Source organism: Choloepus didactylus, chromosome 1 (assembly GCF_015220235.1).
Source record: "Choloepus didactylus isolate mChoDid1 chromosome 1, mChoDid1.pri, whole genome shotgun sequence".
NCBI classification, from domain to species: Eukaryota; Metazoa; Chordata; class Mammalia; order Pilosa; family Megalonychidae; genus Choloepus; species Choloepus didactylus.
In genome coordinates, this window is record NC_051307.1 from 19,513,846 (window position 1) to 19,533,543 (window position 19,698).

A 19,698-nucleotide genomic window follows, 5' to 3' on the forward strand; every position below is an offset into this window, starting at 1 on the left:
TGAAAAATGTAAAACAAATGGTTTATAATGTAGAATGTAGGGGAACTAGCAATAGAGAGCAATTAAGGAAGGGAGAACAATAATCCAAGAAGAACTGATAAGCTATTTAACGTTCTGGGGATGCCCAGGAATGACTATGGTCTGTTAATTTCTGATGGATATAGTAGGAACAAGTTCACAGAAATGTTGCTATATTAGGTAACTTTCTTGGGGTAAAGCAGGAACAGGCTGGAAGTAAAGGAGTTATCTTAGGTTAGTTGTCTTTTTCTTACTCCCTTGTTATGGTCTCTTTGAAATGTTCTTTTATCGTATTTTTTTTTTTTATACAGTTGATTTAAAAAAGAAGGAAAAGTTAAAAAAAAAAAAAAAAAAAAGGAAAAAAATATGTAGTACCCCCTTGAGGAGCCTGTGGAGAATGCAGGGGTATTGGCCTACCCCACCTCAATAGTTGCTACCATGACCACAGACATAGGGGACTGGTGGTTTGATGGGTTGAGCCCTCTACCATAGGTTTTACCCTTGGGAAGACTGTTGCTGCAAAGGAGAGGCTAGACCTCCCTATAATTGTGCCTAAGAACCTCCTCCCGAATGCCTCTTTGTTGCTCAGATGTGGCCCTCTCTCTCTAGCTAAGCCAACTTGAAAGGTGAAATCACTGCCCTCCCCCCTACGTGGGATCAGACACCCAGGGGAGTGAATCTCCCTGGCAACGTGGAATATGACTCCCAGGGAGGAATGTAGACCCGGCATCGTGGGACGGAGAACATCTTCTTGACCAAAAGGGGGATGTGAAAGGAAATGAAATAAGCTTCAGTGGCAGAGAGATTCCAAAAGGAGCCGAGAGGTCACTCTGGTGGGCACTCTTATGCACAATTTAGACAACCTTTTTAGGTTCTAAAGAATTGGGGTAGCTGGTGGTAGATACCTGAAACTATCAAAATACAACCCAGAACCCATGAATCTCGAAGACAATTGTATAAAAATGTAGCTTATGAGGGGTGACAATGGGTTTGGGAAAGCCATAAGGACCACGCTCCACTTTGTCTAGTTTATGGATGGATGAGTAGAAAAATAGGGGAAGGAAACAAACAAACAGACAAAGGTACCCAGTGTTCTTTTTTACTTCAATTGCTCTTTTTCACTTTAATTATTATTCTTGTTATTTTTGTGTGTGTGCTAATGAAGGTGTCAGGGATTGATTTAGGTGATGAATGTACAACTATGTAATGGTACTGTGAACAATCGAATGTACGATTTGTTTTGTATGACTGCGTGGTATGTGAATGTATCTCAATAAAATGAAGATTAAAAAAATAAAAATAAAAAAAATAAAGTCACTCTTCAGAGATTGAAACTCAGTTCTGTAGAAAACTCATGCTCTTTCCACTACATTGCTCTAGTTTGTGGCTATTTGTTACAGAAGCCATAGGAAACTAATAAAATGCCCCCATGACATTAGAAGACTCAAAACACAAACACCCTGAACATTTCCAATATATCATTGAATGATACCCTTTTTAGGGAGAGAAAATAAATGAGACGGGGTGTGATGTTGCTTCTCCTTGGCAGAATCTTAAAGGGGATGTAGATTGACTTGGTAAACTTAGAATATTATGATTTCCAAGGCTTTGTTTTCTCCATGAACAGACTACTTTACAGTAGTTCTTTCTATAATACCCATAATCTCCCTCTGCCTCTATTTAGGTTGCCACTATAACAGGTTTGACTGCTGTTAAGATGTTAGAGCTGACAAAATAAATGAGTGCTAATAAAATGGTGAAGTGTTCTGCTATCGAATTACTGAACCAATGCAATGGTTTATAACAGCATGATGAAACCGAATAATTGAATACTATGAAGAATTTGCAGTATTACAATTTTGAAGGTTTGGGGATTATAAATGATAAGTGTTATACAGTAATGCCATGTTCCTTTCACCCACAGGCTCGGTGGGATGGCTTGACTGGACGTATCACCTTCAATAAAACCGATGGCTTAAGGAAGGATTTTGATCTGGACATCATTAGCCTCAAAGAAGAAGGAACTGAAAAGGTAACATCCTGGAGAAAATAAAATAAAATAAAGATCAGTGCTCTAGCATTTTAGCAAAATGGCACACACAAGTAGAAAATGATAATGTGATTTTTTCAGTGTGTTCATTTACATCTAGCTTTTGAGATCTCTCCCTCATCTTCAAGTAGATGTTGACATGCTCAGTTCTTGAACTGTACTTACTATTAATAGCAATACTAATGAGTGGGAATCATTATCCCCATTACTCAAAGGTTTTGAGAAATTAAGTACAGACTCTGAAAATCAGAAGCCATCAATGGTTTTTCAATGAAATGGCATACAATAGTTACTCAAAAATTAATTTCAATTGCACACTACTTTGACATCAGTGGTAGGAGGACAGAATAAAGTAGGATGGAAAAGGTTTACTAGAGTACATTAACTTTGTATCCTTAATTTTAGAAGGACAAATTTTTTAGGATTATTTTAGTTGTAATTCTCAATCTCTCAAACCTAAAGTTCTGTTTTAGTTACTATATAAAGTAATGCAAATATAAACTACTTACTTAAATAATAACAACAATAATAATAATAAAAGAATGTGGCTTCTTAGTATACTATATCAATGTTGGTATTCACAGCTAAGATGAAACTAACATTTAGAGTTTTAAGATTTTGCTCACCAGAATCTTAAAGGAAAATATTTTGAAACTCCTGAAACATGTGTCTGGATATCACAGCTCTATAATCCCACATGTTATTCCACTGTACTGGAAAAGACCCTATGCTTAATGCAAAAGAGTGGCTTTGGGAACAATCTATTGTTGACTTAATTTGAAATAGTTAAGCTGATTTTTAAAATGTGGTGAGGTTTTTCATTTCTGTTTTGTTGCTTTTGTTAACTGGGACACATTCTTTTTTTTTTTTTTTTAATAGTCCCTACTTCCCTTCCTCCCAAATATCATTAATTGAAACAAAGATTAATTAGGCTGAATTAATAGAAGGTAACAACTGATGTCAAAATGTTTGAGGAAAATAATTAGTTTGCAGCTTTGAAAGTACACAATATACATGCAGGTGTCCCATTTCAAAAATGCCCTCTCTCTCTCTCTACCTAACTGGGGCTGCTTATTCACTCTGATTTGCCTGTCTGTTGGTTTAATATGCTCTGGCAGAGCACAAAGCATCCACCCATCGTCCATAATGGAATGTTGGTATCTGGGCTGGAAGGTACAAAAGAAAAGAAAATAATACTTGTTATGGATTAAAAGCCTATAATTTTTTTTAATGAAAATGTCTGCATCTCTATGCAGACCCCTCTCTGCTCCTGTTAACGTACAGAATTGAAGTGGGAAGAAAAGTCGTTAAGGAAACATCTTTTTGGCTCAAATGGGTGATGAAATAGCTGGAGCTATTGTTACGCTTTCACAGCTATTTATACACTGCAATATTATGCACACTCTATTGGTGTTTTTCCATCAAGGGCAAAATCAAATTAAATGAAAGTGTTTTCTCCCTTTGTTTCTTATGTCTTCATTGTTTGCAATAACTTTTCTTTCTCCAGGTGACTGAGGCTCAGTTCCTGAGAAGACTGATTGAGTCTTAGGGCAATGGGGGAAACAACCTACCTCTCAGGTGTCAAGGGAGAAAATGCCCAATCTTTTCATGTCAGCCTCTCAGGCAGTCCTTGGGGGGAATTGCTATAAAAAGCCCATTTTCTCACTTTCACTCAAGTTTCTACTGCCTGGAAGCCCATAATCAAAGAAAAGTCGTTGAACATGCTTTCTTCCTCTAGCTTAAAAGATATATATGTGTGTGTGTATATGTTATTATATACATATGTTGAACATACAGATGTACCTGGGTGGGTGGGTGTGTGTGTGTGTGTGTGTGTGTGTGTGTATGTATTTAACTTTAGTTATGAATGCCTTGAACAGGTTTTCTTAAGGACATGGTGGAAACCCTTTAACTCAGCAACATAGCCGCACATATTCAAAAGAGCTTTGATTCATTATTATTATTATTTTTGGTGGTATGAAAGAAAAAGTTAGAAGCACATTTTACCACCAAGTAGAAGCCACTTATGCCTGCCCCAAGTGTGTGGTGTGTCTCTTTACTATACCTATGTCAGGCTTGAGTTCGAATTAAGATGCAAGATCCCAAATAGTGGGCATGGAATGTCGCTCTATTAGCACTAACACACCATGGTACATTTTGGGTTCTATGCTTTGTTTTAATTAAGTGCTATTTTTATTTTTCCCTCTGAAAACGAAGGCTGCTGGCGAAGTATCTAAACACTTATATAAAGTGTGGAAGAAGGTTTGTACTGCAGGAACCCAGGGGGTGGGATGGGGAATGTGAAAGAAAAATCTTGCAACTTTTCAATTTTGCTGGACCAGTAGATCTCCATTTGTAGTTTAGAAGTGATTTTCTACGTAAAGGGAGAAGGGGGGTGATTGAATATGTTCTCTCTCAACAACATTACCAGAGAATTGAAAACAGGTTTGCAATGGATTAAATAATGATGGATTAAATATCTCCATCTAGATTATTTTTGTTTCTCCCAGACAGAACCAGACCTTGTTAGCACTGAAAGTAGGTAACTGCAACAAAAGGAGACAATGACCCATTTATATTCCCTCTCAAATCACTAAATGTGCTCCCTAAGGGGAATGAGAACAGCAATAGATTTGATCCATCAGACTAGTCAGATGGGCTAAGGCCTCATAACGCTAGGACATCTCCTTCAATGTCAACAGCAAAACAGGAGCCATTTTCAGAAATTCCCTTTCCTTCTGAGTTATCTTTGTTTTGGGTGAAATCTTTGTCAGAGCATACTGTCTCACAATTTGTTTTAGAACCACAGTTTCCAGAGGACAGAATCATTAAAGAACTTGGAAGGAAAATAAATTATCGTGTAAATTATAACGCCCACTACTTCATAGTTTATTGTGCAGTATTGTGTTGCCAACAAATTTGCACAAATTTAAGTAAGCAAATGTGAGACTTTGAAAACATTTGGATCAGGAAAGTAGCCCAGCAATAGGCAAAACTTGTTTTTCATTCTCTCTGCCTCTCTTTTTCTCTCTTTCTTTCTCTCTTTCTAAAAATACTTGCTAAAATATCCACAGATTGATGGTTGGACCTTCAATTACTTCAGGTTGTTCAACTTGAACAATTTTGTCAGGTCCACTGTCATCTTTCAAATTATCAGCTAAGCCACAGAAAGTGTGAACAGTTTCTTCCTGTGGCCAAAAAGCTTTTCTCCCCTTGGTAGTACTTAGTAGAAGAGCTCAAAATTTTCCTCCTTTAAATCTAAAAAATGCAGGTTTAATAACCTTTATTTAATCTTAATGAACCAGGCAACTGAAGGTACACAGAAGACGATTCCAGTTTCCTCATTGTTGATAAATAGATGAACCGAACTGGCACCCAGAAAACAGCTTATTACACTAATCCGGTTTGAGGTTCCCGGCACTTTATGCAATGTTGAATTAATTCAAACCAAATATCCTAGGGAATGAAACCCAAGCTCTGAAATTACACCACAGGGGAGGGCAATGTCCTTCATTTGTCACTAAGCCACAATAATCTACCTTCGCTTTCCACAGATGTACCTTCTCGGTCTCCCTCCTTCTTGCCTTTATGCCTCTAGCTCTTTCCTTCCTGATAACCCAGCATTTCCCACATCGTGATTTTGCACACCCTATGGTGTGCTATTCCGTGTCGTAACCCTTCCCCACAGTAAGCTGACGGCTAGCTCACAAGGCCTATTCAGGCCCAGGAAACACAATATACTTTCCTAAAAGGTTCTATGTGAAAAGAGAAGGGTTCCCATCCATCACATTTAATTTCCGAAAGCTCCCCAGCTCCCTGAACTTTCTTAGATCAGAATAGTTCACCTGACCTCCGTTCCAAAAGATGGCTGTGGCCATCTTTACGAAACCCTTCACTAAAATACGTGCTGATAAGGCTCCTGATACTGGAAACAGATACACTTTTAGTTTTTGTCCTAGGTATATAGTTATTTCACTCAGCAATTTTGGATATTGAATTTATGTGAATTACTCTTTAGATTTGGAAGATAAACACTAGTCGTTTTCCAAACATCCTCTTGCTGCATCGTGTGTTTCTAAAAGTTTGCTTAACATCACTTGGGCACTCGTTTTCAAATGCTTCTCTCAGTTGTCCTAGATAATAAATAGCTGCTCCTTCATGCGTGCTTACAAAGTAAAAGAAGACAGGACCACACAATTTAGCTTTTGAATGTTTCTCCCCACGAATAATTGATCCACCCTGCACCACTTCTCGCTGGTAAATTACTGCTGTCTGCTCTCACTATGCAGTTTGAAAATTGAGGTTCTGCTCCCTGGAGGCACTCCTCCAAGGCCACAGTATAGGAGAGAAATGCCAAATGTCTAAGCATCTGGTAGCCTGCACCCATCCTCCCAACACATGTGAATCACAGGAACTTACTTCTTCAGAGACAGAGATTCATCTGCTGACACTGTGCTCGTTTACTTCAATTAAAATTAGTAAAATTAGTTGACTACTTAGATTTTTAAAAAGTAAAACACTAACATTTTGCTGATTAATAGGTTTGGCAACAGAAGGCTGAGGTGATTAAAATTGAGTAGGTATGTTATCTACTTCCTGGAAATAGCCTTACTTTATTTTGGAATTCCTTTAGTCCAGGTTTAATGGAGTTTCTGTTGTGCAGATATTCTCGCTTTTCTCATTTTAGAGAGTGAAGTTCACATTGAATGGGACTCTGTGACTCAGTGGATTGGACGTGTGGTAGCAATACTCTCTTACCTTCCGCACTTAGAGTGGGAATAGTAAAAGAAATAAAAGCCAGATGTCAAGCTGTGGGGTATATTTGTCTACACTTTTGAGTGTTTCTTAGAAGGGTATGATATTGAGAGATCATTGACCACTGCCATTTTCAAATCTTAGTACATTTCATTTAAACATACACACATACTTAACAGATAATGAGTTAAAGAGAACACGTTCCACTACTTAATGAGTTGGCTACAAACACAGTTCTTTTCTTCACCTTTCAATATTTAATTAAAAATGAAGTTCTATTCTCCCCAGTGCTTAAGTCAAGGTTTAATTAGAAGTACAGCCAGGGCCCAATTTAAACCTGGTCTTCATAGATTTAGAAATCAATTGTTCACAACCTAAAGCATAGCTTTGGATGAAAACCAATAGGCTTTCAGATGTGTTTAGCTCGACTTACGTTTTCTAGAAGCAAGGATCCCTGACTCTAAAAAAAAGTGAAAGAAAGGGTGGGAGCTGAAAAGACAGAATGAAATGTTGTCGCCATTCCTGAGTTTAAAGCAAACCAAAGAAAACTGAAGGATCTTCAAACAACAGACATGTATTGCGCGCATTCTAAGTGATAGCAATCATGTCAGATTCTGTAAATGCTGCATGATTATTTAGGGAGCTGTCCTGTACCCTAATCCTACCTCTGGTACCCTTTCTTCAGACAGAATCTCAATACTTTCAAATGCAGAAACTATCCCTAGCCTCTAACCCCAGCAAGTAACACATTCTACCTAGAACGGGTCTCCTTTATTATTCCAATTGATTTTTTCAACTAACCTTAATTAAGTATAGGGGGAAAAAAACAGTGACACTAATATATGACTGTAGGATAGCTCTTGAAATGTCCTCAAAGCATTTAAGTTTCTAAAATGGATACTTGTCAACCTAAATGAATTTCCAGCTACTGAACTTCAGCAGTAAATCAAGTAAAGAACTAGAAAAGGAAAGAAGGAAGGAACCTAACAATCTACTTAATCATCAGAAAAGCCCTATTGTCTCCATTTTGCTGATGAGGAAATTGAGGCACAGCAGAAGTAATTAAGTTACTGCAGACCACACTACTGGTATCTGGCAAAGCAGAGGATCTGGACAAAAGTCTATCTGCAAAACTCATCCTCTGTCCAGCTCCCCAAACGTCCTCCCATTGGGAGAATGTATTTACAGATCAAGCAGAGGCCTACCACCTATCCATCCCAGAGTATGTCCAAATGTTAGCATCCCTAAACTACCTCTGTTTTCCAGATCTTCTGTCCCTTAACAGCTTCTGAATTTAAAAAAAATAATCACTGATAACTCCAAGTTCTTTTACAACAGGGCAAGCTTGACGAAGATAATCACTAGGGCAGACATTTGGATGTCTCTTAAAATTTATACTTTCACAAGCATCAGAAGGTCATTTGAGCTTCTCAATATCCCTATAAAGTAATTTACAGTTAGAGAAGCAAGGGCCAGAAAGATTAGCGTCTCGTCCAAGGTCCCACAGCTCCTGGATCTGCCTAGCACTGAAGAAAACCTGCCAATCTATCTCACCAGCCCAGCAAGTAATGGGTTTCCTAAGGAAATGCTTCAGACAAATAGCTAGAGTCCCCAAGACTCTTCTCCTGGGTTTCCCCAGGGGCTAAGCAAATCAGTATACTTCTACACAGCCTAATAATCCACCAGGGGCTAAGCAAATCAATATACTTCTACACAGCCTAATAATCCAGGAGTGACTTGACCACTAGGGAAAATTATGGGTCATTATTTTTTTAAAAAAGCAATAGGCTTCCCTGAATACCAATCACCATGGCTGGTTCTATGATAGAAAGATCAATGACCAATAAAAGAGAGCACCCTCATGGAAGGAGGTCATGGTCAAGTGGATGGACAAGACAGGTAAATAGATGGTAAGAGCAAAGGATGCTAGTTACTATGACAGAGGTGTGAACAGAGCCCTACCAGGGTGTAGTATTGGCTCCCCAATCAAGAGAGCTCCAGAACTCAGTCTACTGCTCATTACACTTTTAGTCCTTTTACCTTTCCCTTTTCTATGCCCAGTATCTCCACAATGCACCCTACTCAAGCCATCCCATTCTTTATACACTTGAAAGGCATTGATGATTTAACTTTGACAGCATAAGGTTCATGTCAATAGACTATAAGCTCCAAAAGGGCAGGAATTTTCATCTGTTTTGCTCATGTCTAGGTCCACCAATAACTAGAATAGTTTCTGGTGCATAAGTAGGTGCTCAAAAATATATAAGTTCGAAAAAAAATCTGATACTCAATGAAGAATTCCTAATTTAGAAAAGAACAATGAGCTTAAGAAATTAAAAACAAAAAGACCTACCCCACGTCCAGTCCCAAATAGTACAAATTGTCCCTGTTCCATCTAAGCACTCATTTTTCCATTGTTTCATTTTCCCACATTTAGTAGCTTCCTCTGTGGTGTCCTGGTGGCCTTTTCCCAGACTGTGAGCTTCTGTGCCCATTCCTGATGTAGACAGGAGCCTCTCTTTAGAGTAAATGCTGGTACTGACAGCCAGCAGCCTCTGATGTACTGTGTTCTGTATAGATTGGGATTTGGAACTCCAACAGTGGGCTTAACATGACAGATGGCAACAAAGACAGATCCAACAACATCACCGATTCATTGGCCAACCGTACACTCATTGTCACCACCATTCTGGTAAGTCAGCTGCATGGAATCCTGAGCATCTTATCCAGACTCCTATGTTGATTGTCTTTTTCATGCCAGCAACTCTGTCTGCAAATGTCTATTTTTAATTGAGACGTGAAACTCATATGTATGTATATAATTATAATAAGATTGCATTATAAACTTCCCAACATTTTTCTGGAGATGCCCCACCTCCAATCCCTTCTCAGTCCTGCTCTGCCCTACTTCCTATCCCCACCTGGCTGGTCTACCTGGCATCCCTGCTGCTGGATGGTTTCAACCAAGGGGAGACTCTGGCAAAAGACAAGAGAAGTGAAAGAAAGAGAAGTGAGGGCATATCTCCCCCTGCCTCCTCCCTACTGCAACCCAATGGTTCTGTCAGGGCTTCTGTCCTTCTAGGACCACAGCTCCTGTCCTGTTGATGACCCCACTTCCAAGATCCAGCTCTTGCTGGGATCCCAGAGCATTCTTTCCTCCCTTCCAGCTTCATCTCAGGAAGCTGGTAACTCCTCTCCACCTCCTCCCACCACTGGCTCCCTTTGCCCTGCCCACACCTCTGTAAATAGCCTCTTTGCTAATGGTTCTCCAAAAACCCAGGTAAGGGTCCCTCATGATTCCTGTTGAAACCTTGACTCATATATCCATCCAGTATTATACATCTGGAGGTTGTTTATTCTAATACTTTCTCTGCAAAGATCTCACAGAAATACAGGACTATTTGAATGACCCAACTAGCAGCTGGTTTGAGGAAGAGCCTAAACATAAAGGATGTACCAGTAGTAGAATAGCTACTGTAATTTTACAAAATATAATGAACTTTCATTTGGCAAAGCCGAGAATTAACAAGGTTATAGACGCATGGTAGTAAAGGGAAAATGCTCATTATTCATAATAAGGACACTTATGATGTAAGTGTATAAAAGTACACTTACATAATAAATAAATAAATAATAGGGGATTTATTATGTAAGTGGAGGAGTAGAGAATAATCAGATCTGAGATTTAAGGTAATTTCAAATAAGAAAAGGGGTCCAATGATAAAAGTAGGCATTGGAATGGTTATCAGAATAAGACATGCTGAAGGAAAGGAAAGAAAATATATAGATAATAAGTGAAAAGTGAAATTGAGATGAAATTTAGCTGAGAGATGAGAAAATAATAGTATTAAGTGGATAGGGCATTCAAGGAATAAGCAGAATTAGCTCTCCCTTTTGCAAGGAGGAGAGGCTCCGAGAGAAAAGCCAAGAGGAAGGGTAGGCACAGGAAGGAACTCTGGGTGTGGACACGGCTAGAAGGAAGCGTCCGTCCCTCACTGCCCTCTCTGCCTTGCCCTCTTCCCAGACCCAAAGTCTATACGTGACTGTGTCTCTATCGGGCCATTCACTCAGAACCACCACTACCCTCGGCACTGGAGGTAGATGCTTCCATTCAGAGAAACAGCAGGAAGAAAAAATAATATTTGAAGTGTTATGTCTTTGTAGTGGATATGGGGAAGACGAGTATAGCACAGAGGCGAATAACTGACTTCAATCCCCTCAAACCTCAACAGTCATTTTCAAATATCTTATATCTTCAGGCAGCTGATGGAGCTTGCGTGAGTAAATTCTGCCTTTCATTATAACAGGGTTTTCACATATTTGGTTTGTTTCATATAGGAAGAGCCCTATGTGATGTACAGGAAATCTGATAAGCCCCTATATGGAAATGACAGATTTGAAGGATATTGCCTGGATCTGTTGAAGGAATTGTCAAACATCCTGGGTTTCATTTATGACGTTAAACTAGTCCCTGATGGCAAATATGGAGCTCAGAATGACAAAGGAGAGTGGAATGGGATGGTCAGAGAACTTATAGATCACGTAAGCAAAAATCTGTATCCTAAATATGGTCTCATTTGTCTGAAAAAAATGCACGATGAGAGGAAGTAAAACAAAAGAGAAAAAAATGGCTGAGTTAGTATCGGAAGAAAGTTTTAATATTTTTTTTAGTCATAGAATGAGTCAAAAAACGTAGGAAAAAACAACATGGAATTGGAGTTGGTTTACTTGGAAAGGCAACTGAAGATAAAAATTTATGGATCTATCCTTCATACTGAAGAAAAAACCTGAGTGATTCTTAGAGTAGATTAATTCTTAAAGTTTTCAGCTCAGAGGAAAATCTCATCCTGTCAACTAATATTATGACCAAGCTGCTAATTCTTTGCTTTTCTCTTATGACCTTTGAAAAGACATCCACCTGCAATTTTTTCCTTCATTTAGTTCTAAAATGTATATGCATGTGTGTGGATGTGGCTATAGACATACACACACATACACATATATATTCATATCTTCTTGTTTCTCTTTGCTGATAAATATTGATTTCATAAACACAACTATATAAATCAACTACTTCTATATTAAAACCAATCATTATCAGAAGTCCCTTATGTGAAAAGCCTTAGAAATTTAGAATAGGGATCCAGACATGTGCAGAGAGTTCAGATGAGCAAGGTTATGATTTTTGACTTGCTTTTGCAGAAGGCTGACCTGGCCGTGGCTCCTCTTACCATCACGTATGTGCGAGAAAAAGTCATTGACTTCTCAAAGCCATTCATGACTCTTGGCATCAGTATTCTCTACCGGAAGCCCAATGGTACCAACCCAGGCGTCTTCTCCTTTCTCAATCCTCTGTCTCCTGACATTTGGATGTATGTGCTCTTAGCCTGCTTGGGAGTCAGCTGTGTACTCTTCGTGATTGCAAGGTAAATTCAAGAACTTACTATAACAGGTTGAAGTCCCTCTCAAATGTATGTTCTAGAAGTAGACAGAGATTAAGAAACTGAAAGTGTTCATTTAATTAGGCCCAGTTTGGTGTTCTCTCAAGGTTTCCTACATCAAAGACACTCTCTAAATGAATGTTTTCCAATTATTTATAAAGGTAGTTGAAAAAAAGAATAATATGGTAACTTTTCATATTAGTTGAAATTATCAGTATTTCAAGCAACAAAAATTATTGATTATCCATTTTCCTTCAGTTATATTATAACAAAAGTAATACCTCAAGTAATTAATCTAAAATGCTTTGATAGAAATAATAAAATGGTGACAAGATACTTGATCTCTAGAACATTTGGCTAAGCAAAATAGGAAAAGTTAGCTAAGAATTATTGTAGTAAATAAGAAGCACTAGAATGAAACAAGATGGTGACTCCTAAGAAATCAAGAAAAATACTTTGCAAAGTTTTTGAAATTTAGTTTTAAAAATATTAGAGAGAATATTATTAGAGATAATATTAGAAATGACCAGGGAAAGAAAGATTACTAACAGAGTCTGGAGACATGAAATCTTTATGTACACCACCAAGATTATTCAGTTTAGGTTTTATCTTTTGAGATTTAACTCTAAATTTAACCATTCTGCACTATACAATTCTTCAAAGGATTTTTATACCTTTCAGTAGATCATATTTTCTAAATACCTTTGGTGCTGAATTTGAAACACAGGTATTTTATCTTTCTGCTGGCTTAAAATGTTTGATATCCCTAGATAAACCATGTAAAAACTAATTGCTTTTGGACGTCCCCTACTTGTTTTCAATCATTTTTCCCTTTCCACAAAACTCACTGAACTTTTCCCCTAATCAATTTTTATTTTCCCTCCAGGAATTTCTAAAAGAAATATTTCTTCATGCTAACCCTTTGTCATTGTCCACTGTCTGGTTTTGATTAATGCCAAGTAACTCTCTCCCTGGCATAATTATTTTAAAAGCTTGGAAAAATAACCTTAGCAAGAAAGGTCTTAAAGTTCTATAAGGCAGACATAGTCAAACTGAATAAATATGTACACTCACATGCGTATTCAATAAGAAATTAAGGTTTTTGTAGTTTGTATACGTTATAAAGTATACCATTACCAAATCCCATATTGGTTTCCAAATGGTGGTCAAATATTAAACTACCTTTGAATAATGACCAAAGCTCTATTTCCATATTAACTCAGAAAATAGAATATTAACAGTATATACAATGATATATGTAATACTATAAACCAGTGGTTCTCAAATGGAAGAGACTTTGCATGCCCTCCTTCCCACCCCAGGGAACATTTGGCAATGAAGCAATGTCTGGAGACATTTTTGTTGTCACAATTGGTGGTGGGGATGCCACTGTACTGGTATCAAGTAGGTAGAGGGCAGGGATGTGGCCAAATATCCTACAAGGCACAGGACAGCCCCCCCACCCCCCACCCCAAACAAGAAGAGATATCCAGCCCCAGATGTCAGCACCTCCAAGGTTGAGAAATCATGTTTAAATAATTGAAGGAGCTGTTACTTCAAATAGGAAATTTTAAAAAGTGAATCATTCACCACTGGGGGTCCCTTTCTCCTTACTGGCTCATAGATGTAGTTAAAACTACCTTAGAATGATCCTTTAAAATATGACCACCATATTTAAGGTGATGTACCCTCCAACAATGAATAAGAAATCTTGTGCTGGCTGGTTGTTCCATTCCTCTGCTCTGGAAAGGCCCACACCTGTTGGGTGCTATAAGAGTTAGTAGAGCAATCCCAGTAGCAGAGGGCAACAGAAGAGTGAGCTTCCATATTCTCCAGTCCGTGGTTCCATCCTGGCAGTGAGACTGATGTGTAGATCAGCTTTCCTAGACCCCTATGTATTCTGACTCTATACATTCTATTTCTGTTAAGATAGCAGGTGCCCCCAACCCAATCAATAATATCCATTCAACATTCCTCCTCGCTGACAGCACCATTTATAAACAAGCCCTTTCTTATTTGGCTTTTGCTCCTTAGCTCCCCTTATCATTGTCTCTCTCTCACTCTGGGTCTTGGGAAAATGCTATGCATCAAATACAGACTTGCAAACTGCATGGTGGTGAAATATAGAAAATACAGAAATATGGAAAAGAATCCCCTACAGTGCCCAGGTACACTGTAACAGGGCCATGTTCTCAGCTACATTCATCTTCTCTACACCTTTGAAAGTATTTCTGGTTCTAAACTGCACCAAGTCATTAAATATATTTTGGGGATTCTGAAAAACAAAATCCTGGTTGACTAGGTGTGCCAATTCACCTTGAACTCTCAGCATCATAGTTTGAGGCCATGAACTCAGTTCCTGTGCACCAGTGAGCTAAGACGTAAGTAGCTTTTAGTTACCACCTTAGTGGTTTGCATTCAAAGCTTGTGAAGTAGAAATGCAAAACCATTCATCTCATAACCATCTTTAGCTTCAGAGAGATTTTTTAATTTATTCTGTGAAATATATCCTTGTCTGCTCTTTTAAAAAGGAAAAATGAAGCTCATTACGGCATTTAGGCTAATGTCCTCACGGTGAGATGCTTAAAAAATCATTTGCTGAACTGAATTGAGTTTATTAAGTTATAGCCATTAATGGGGCAAACTAAGGAAAACGATACAAAAATTTCAGTTACCGTGGCTTGCAACAAGTATGCATGTCAGTGCTTTTGTTTTGGGGGTTGACATTTTTTCTAATTACTTTTTGAAAAATATTTAAGCCCAAGGAATTATGTCCATCACATACATTCCAGTTCAATAGACCAAATATTCAGGTACAACATCTGCTAAAATTCTATTATGTAAGTTTATCTTCATAAAAATTAACTCTTTTCTGTTGGCATTTGGCAGAAGTGACCAAGAAAACCAATGAAAAATAAGCCCAAAAGTTATAATGCAAACCCAATGGTTATATTACAAGTTTAAATAGATCTTATTCCTTTGAAAGATAAATGGCACTTCCTCTCCTCTATGCAGCCCAGTGTCCACTCTCAGCCACAAAAATCAGTCTCTTAATTAGAAATCTTCAGCATGAGTATATTTTTATAACTTCCACTCAAGTATAAGCCTGGCATATATAAATATAAACCAAAAATGAACCTTCAAATTTCAACATAATGCTACTCTTCTATATGCAAGTCTTGACAAAGATTCTAAGCAGATCTGTTACTTTCTCCATAATTTGACTAAAGGTGAATATTGATTTCTTGAGGGTCATTTGGGGATCACAGCTTCAAATTATCATTGGCACAGGCCATATATATTAACCTTTCCCTTAGAATTCCAATGCTGATACTCCTGTCATATAGGCTGTCCTTTCAGCAGGTGTTAGGAATTTCAGGCTGTAATGTCCATGTTCACGCAACAGGTAGATTTACTGCATTATGAAAAGCCAGTGTCTCACAACACAGTATCAAGTTGCCATTTAATATTCCTCAGTCCACTTTCTCCTCAAGTCACTCAGATTTCTGGAGACAAAGAACCTAAAATACCTTTGCAAAACAGGCAGACTCACATTGCTATTTAGACAGTTTTCCTTCTTTTGTCATAGGAAATTAGATTAATTGCTCACTTATAAGTGCAAAGTATGAAATATTGAAAGAATATCACGTTAAAAGCAGCATTCCGTAGAGGGAAGTGGTGAGCTCATTGATCAGAACATATTTGGGTATAAAAAGCTGGACTATCAAGGAGCTAATGGTTGCCAGGTTTATGGTTGGTTTAGAAGCATCCGTCTCTTGAATGCATGAGTCTCCTGATTCATTGCGATTAATATTTTTCAATTATTGTACAAGTGACAATGATATTGTTTAAGTAACACCATCTTTACTCTGCATACTGTTTCAATTAGTGGGTTCATTAGCATCTGTGTTCATTTCTTCAGCTCAGCAAACTCCTATGTTATGAAAGTGTATAAATTGAAAACTTAATTGCATTGTTGAAACAGTAATTAAAATGTATTGGCATGGCATTGTCAATTAAAGCTATATTCATAAGACTTGCAGAAAATTGCACTGTGTGCAGCTGTGAAGAAACTGCAGTAATGAGTTGGATACCATTATTGGGGGTAAACTATGAGGCTATTATCCCAGTCTCCCTAAGATTCAATGAGGAGAACCTGTACACTTTCCAGAAGGTATCCAGGGATTTAGAGAATGGTTTTCCATGAAAAGGAACAGTCTGCCCATTTCCATGCACATGATTCAAAGTATGCCCTCCTTTTCTCTATAAATATTGTATTCACCTAAATCCCAGTTATCCCTAACGCGTTGGCAATCTGCTATTGTTTACTGCGGAAACCTTATGTCTGGAGAGCATTCCATATGTTCTCATCAGCTTTATGGTGTTTTAACATTACTCTAACACTCCTGCTTGCATTAAAAGGACCCAATGGCAAATGGCAAACCTTCCAATGCTAAAAACGACTGCATTTTAAATCATTTCCAGATCACTTTGCTGAACATCTGCTAATAGCGCTCTGGAAAAATAATTGCCCATTGGCAAGATAGCGCCAAAAACCCAGCTACATGGGTCAGGCAGATGTTTAGAAAATAGCTAAAGAACCAGAAACGTAGTCAGTCTCCCAAATTTTTATTGTAAGCACAGCCCCAGAGATCACTGGATTCTCTACTCTTTACAAATAAGGCAACTGAAGCCAGAGAGGTTGAGCGACTTGTTTAAGGTGCTTTTTCCAGACTACTACTGACTTTTTCTAGAAGATATTGCTGCCCGTGGATCACCACCCTCCAAGGACAGTTATGATAATGCTGTAGGAAATACACTTTTTAATTAACTAGAATGGGTCATTAGCTGACTAGAGCCCATAGTTCTGACAACAATTATACTATGGAGTTAAAACTAACCTGTCCCTATGCCTGTATTTGGTATGCAACCAGTATGTGCCGCTGCCCACGTTACTTGGTGGGGCAAAGCTTGGGATGAACGAACCTTTCTTTACAGTCCTAATCATTCAGTAAAATGAAACTGAATAAAAACTTAGAAAAATCCGGTAGACGCAGATCTGTCTGAGAAGTACAAATTGCAGCTGACCAAATGGACTTTGCCTATAAATAAGAAGTCTGGTAAATACCACTGACATAAGGCTTCTTTGCACTTTGCCCGCCAAAGCTGTAAGTTTATGAATACGGCCTTTAATGTTTGGGTTTGATGCTTTCTTCATTAATTGTTGGGTTTTCTGCACTGATCATCAGGTTTTGCTGGTACCACATGTATTTCTCTGATGTTTACAGGCTGTTTTTGTTAACTACCGCAGGTTTACACCTTACGAGTGGTATAACCCCCACCCATGCAACCCTGACTCAGACGTTGTGGAAAACAATTTTACTTTACTAAATAGTTTCTGGTTTGGAGTTGGAGCTCTCATGCAGCAAGGTACACCGGTTGCCCTTCTTTGTCACACGTCCCACAGTCTGCTGCCAGGCTTTTGTGCTGGTAAACTCCACCATGAAGTTAGAGGATAGGCTGAAAAACAATCCCAGGAATTAAAAAAAAAAAAAAAAAAAAATAGCAACTGATCTCCTAGCCAGTTCTGAAGACAAAGAGAAAAATGTGATCTTTGCTATACATCTAAAATTACATTTTTCTCAAGCAATGAAGGCAAATGTTCCTGCAGGCAGCCAAGGATAAAGTACCTTAGAAATTTGTTTGCAAATTTGCATAGATGACAATGTCAGTCTTTTCCTTTTCCAGACTTAACTCCACAAGTCAGAATTTTGAAAGGAATGGAATTTGAATCCTTTGAAGATAAAGTTCACTTACATTCTTCCAATAGCTGGCAGTGCCTTGATCTTTTACCTAAATACCATTCTAACAAACCCTACTGGGATTCTATTTAGAGCTCCCAGTAACTTTTCACAGTCTCCCTGTATTGATAACCATAGCAACAGTAAACTGTAGGGGTCGGGGAAATAAAATTCAGACCATAGAAATGGAATATATTTAATATATTTTCTATGATTTGGAGACTTCTGCTTTTGTTGAGGGGGAGATTTATTTTAACATTCGGAAGAAATCCAACTCTTGTGGCTTTTCTTCAGCTTGTGATTACAGGCATATGATCTAGAAAATACCTGCAAGATTATATGCATTAATTTAAGAAAAATCTTAAGTCACAGATGTTGTGTTTCAAATAGCTGCTCATTTCTCAATAAGCTGCAAAATAAATTGGCAAACGAAAGTTCAGCTGGGTATACATTAAACATGTTTGTTATTTGGAGGGGAACAATAAAGCTTTCCATTAGTGAGTTATCGTATCACTTGAAATGTTTATATTCTGTATCTCATCATCAGAGGGAAAGAGAGCCATGGTCTCTAGTGTGAAAATTCCAAATATTTGAAAAAACTAGGTAAATCCTCTCACCATGCAATTAAGCACAGTTTATTTGGGCACTGCTAAATAGGTGTAGACACAGCATGTGGCTCCTGCTGATTGTTGCCTCCCACAGCCATTAGAACGGAAAAATATCTACTTGGGTTTTGCAGAGAATGCAGCAGGTATGGGCATATATAGGACAGTGACTACCTTTTATTACCTCCAGAACTTGTCTTGATTATTTTACCTGTATGGAGTTTATCATCATCCACAGCAAACCGTGGGATGCAGTGCCCTCTACTTACCACTACCTTGGGTACATGACAGTCAGCCCCAACCAGACTCTGCTTGTCTTTCAAGAAGTTTAAAAACATTTGTCAGGTGAAACACATGTTTCCATGTACAAACTTGCGGTACGTGTGACTGTTAGTGCAACTGTTATTAGCATGTGGTGTTGGACCAGTTAGCTACTCTCTGCATTCACTGTTATCCTCTCTCTTGTTAGCAGAAGCTTGTCACTGTACTCAATCGGAAACCATTTTGTTTAATTTCTTTTTTAATGTGATGATCAGGCTTTCTCTTTTCTGCAGAGCGTGAGCAAAGTCTGGATCAGGATTGGCTGTCATGTCTGCCGTAAAAGGCACTAAAGAGACTTCAGCAAGTATTGTCTCTCACCCTGAATTTTTTCTAATGATGCTCTACTCTACTTTTATTGCTTTCATAACTTCATCCTCTAGAGTTCTGAACTTAGACAAAAGCATCTCTATTTGAGGAAAACCCATTCTAGGTAGATAAATAAAAGTTGAGAATCAGAAATTAATTCACAAAATTATGTGAAAATAAAAAACACAATGCAACATTGAGAAATCAAATTCATACCATCTATCAAGGGTTTAAAATCTAATTTCATTAGGTTAAAAACCCATGTTTCTGTTAAGATTTCTCAATCTTTACAAACAACTTCATCAACAAATATAAATATGTATTTTAAAGGGTGAAAGATGTGAATTTATAAATCATTATTCCTTAATTCCTTATTTCATGTCAACACTTCTTATCCATCT

General features: G+C 38.0%; 1 protein-coding gene across 4 annotated transcripts in view; it reads left to right on the forward strand.

Moving 5' to 3' along the window:
• The window catches only part of GRIK1 (glutamate ionotropic receptor kainate type subunit 1), a 421,057-nt gene that overhangs the window by 362,289 nt on the left and 39,070 nt on the right, over positions 1–19,698 (forward strand). For 2 of the 4 annotated variants that reach the window (XM_037826101.1, XM_037825939.1), the window contains exons 8-13: positions 1,943–2,050; positions 4,286–4,330; positions 9,402–9,515; positions 11,162–11,365; positions 12,026–12,249; positions 17,576–17,694. In XM_037826101.1, coding sequence (XP_037682029.1) covers positions 1,943–2,050; positions 4,286–4,330; positions 9,402–9,515; positions 11,162–11,365; positions 12,026–12,249; positions 17,576–17,694 — 814 coding nt within the window. The remainder of the gene's footprint in view (positions 1–1,942; positions 2,051–4,285; positions 4,331–9,401; positions 9,516–11,161; positions 11,366–12,025; positions 12,250–17,575; positions 17,695–19,698) is intronic. The other 2 variants (XM_037826175.1, XM_037826017.1) reach the window with 1 other exon arrangement.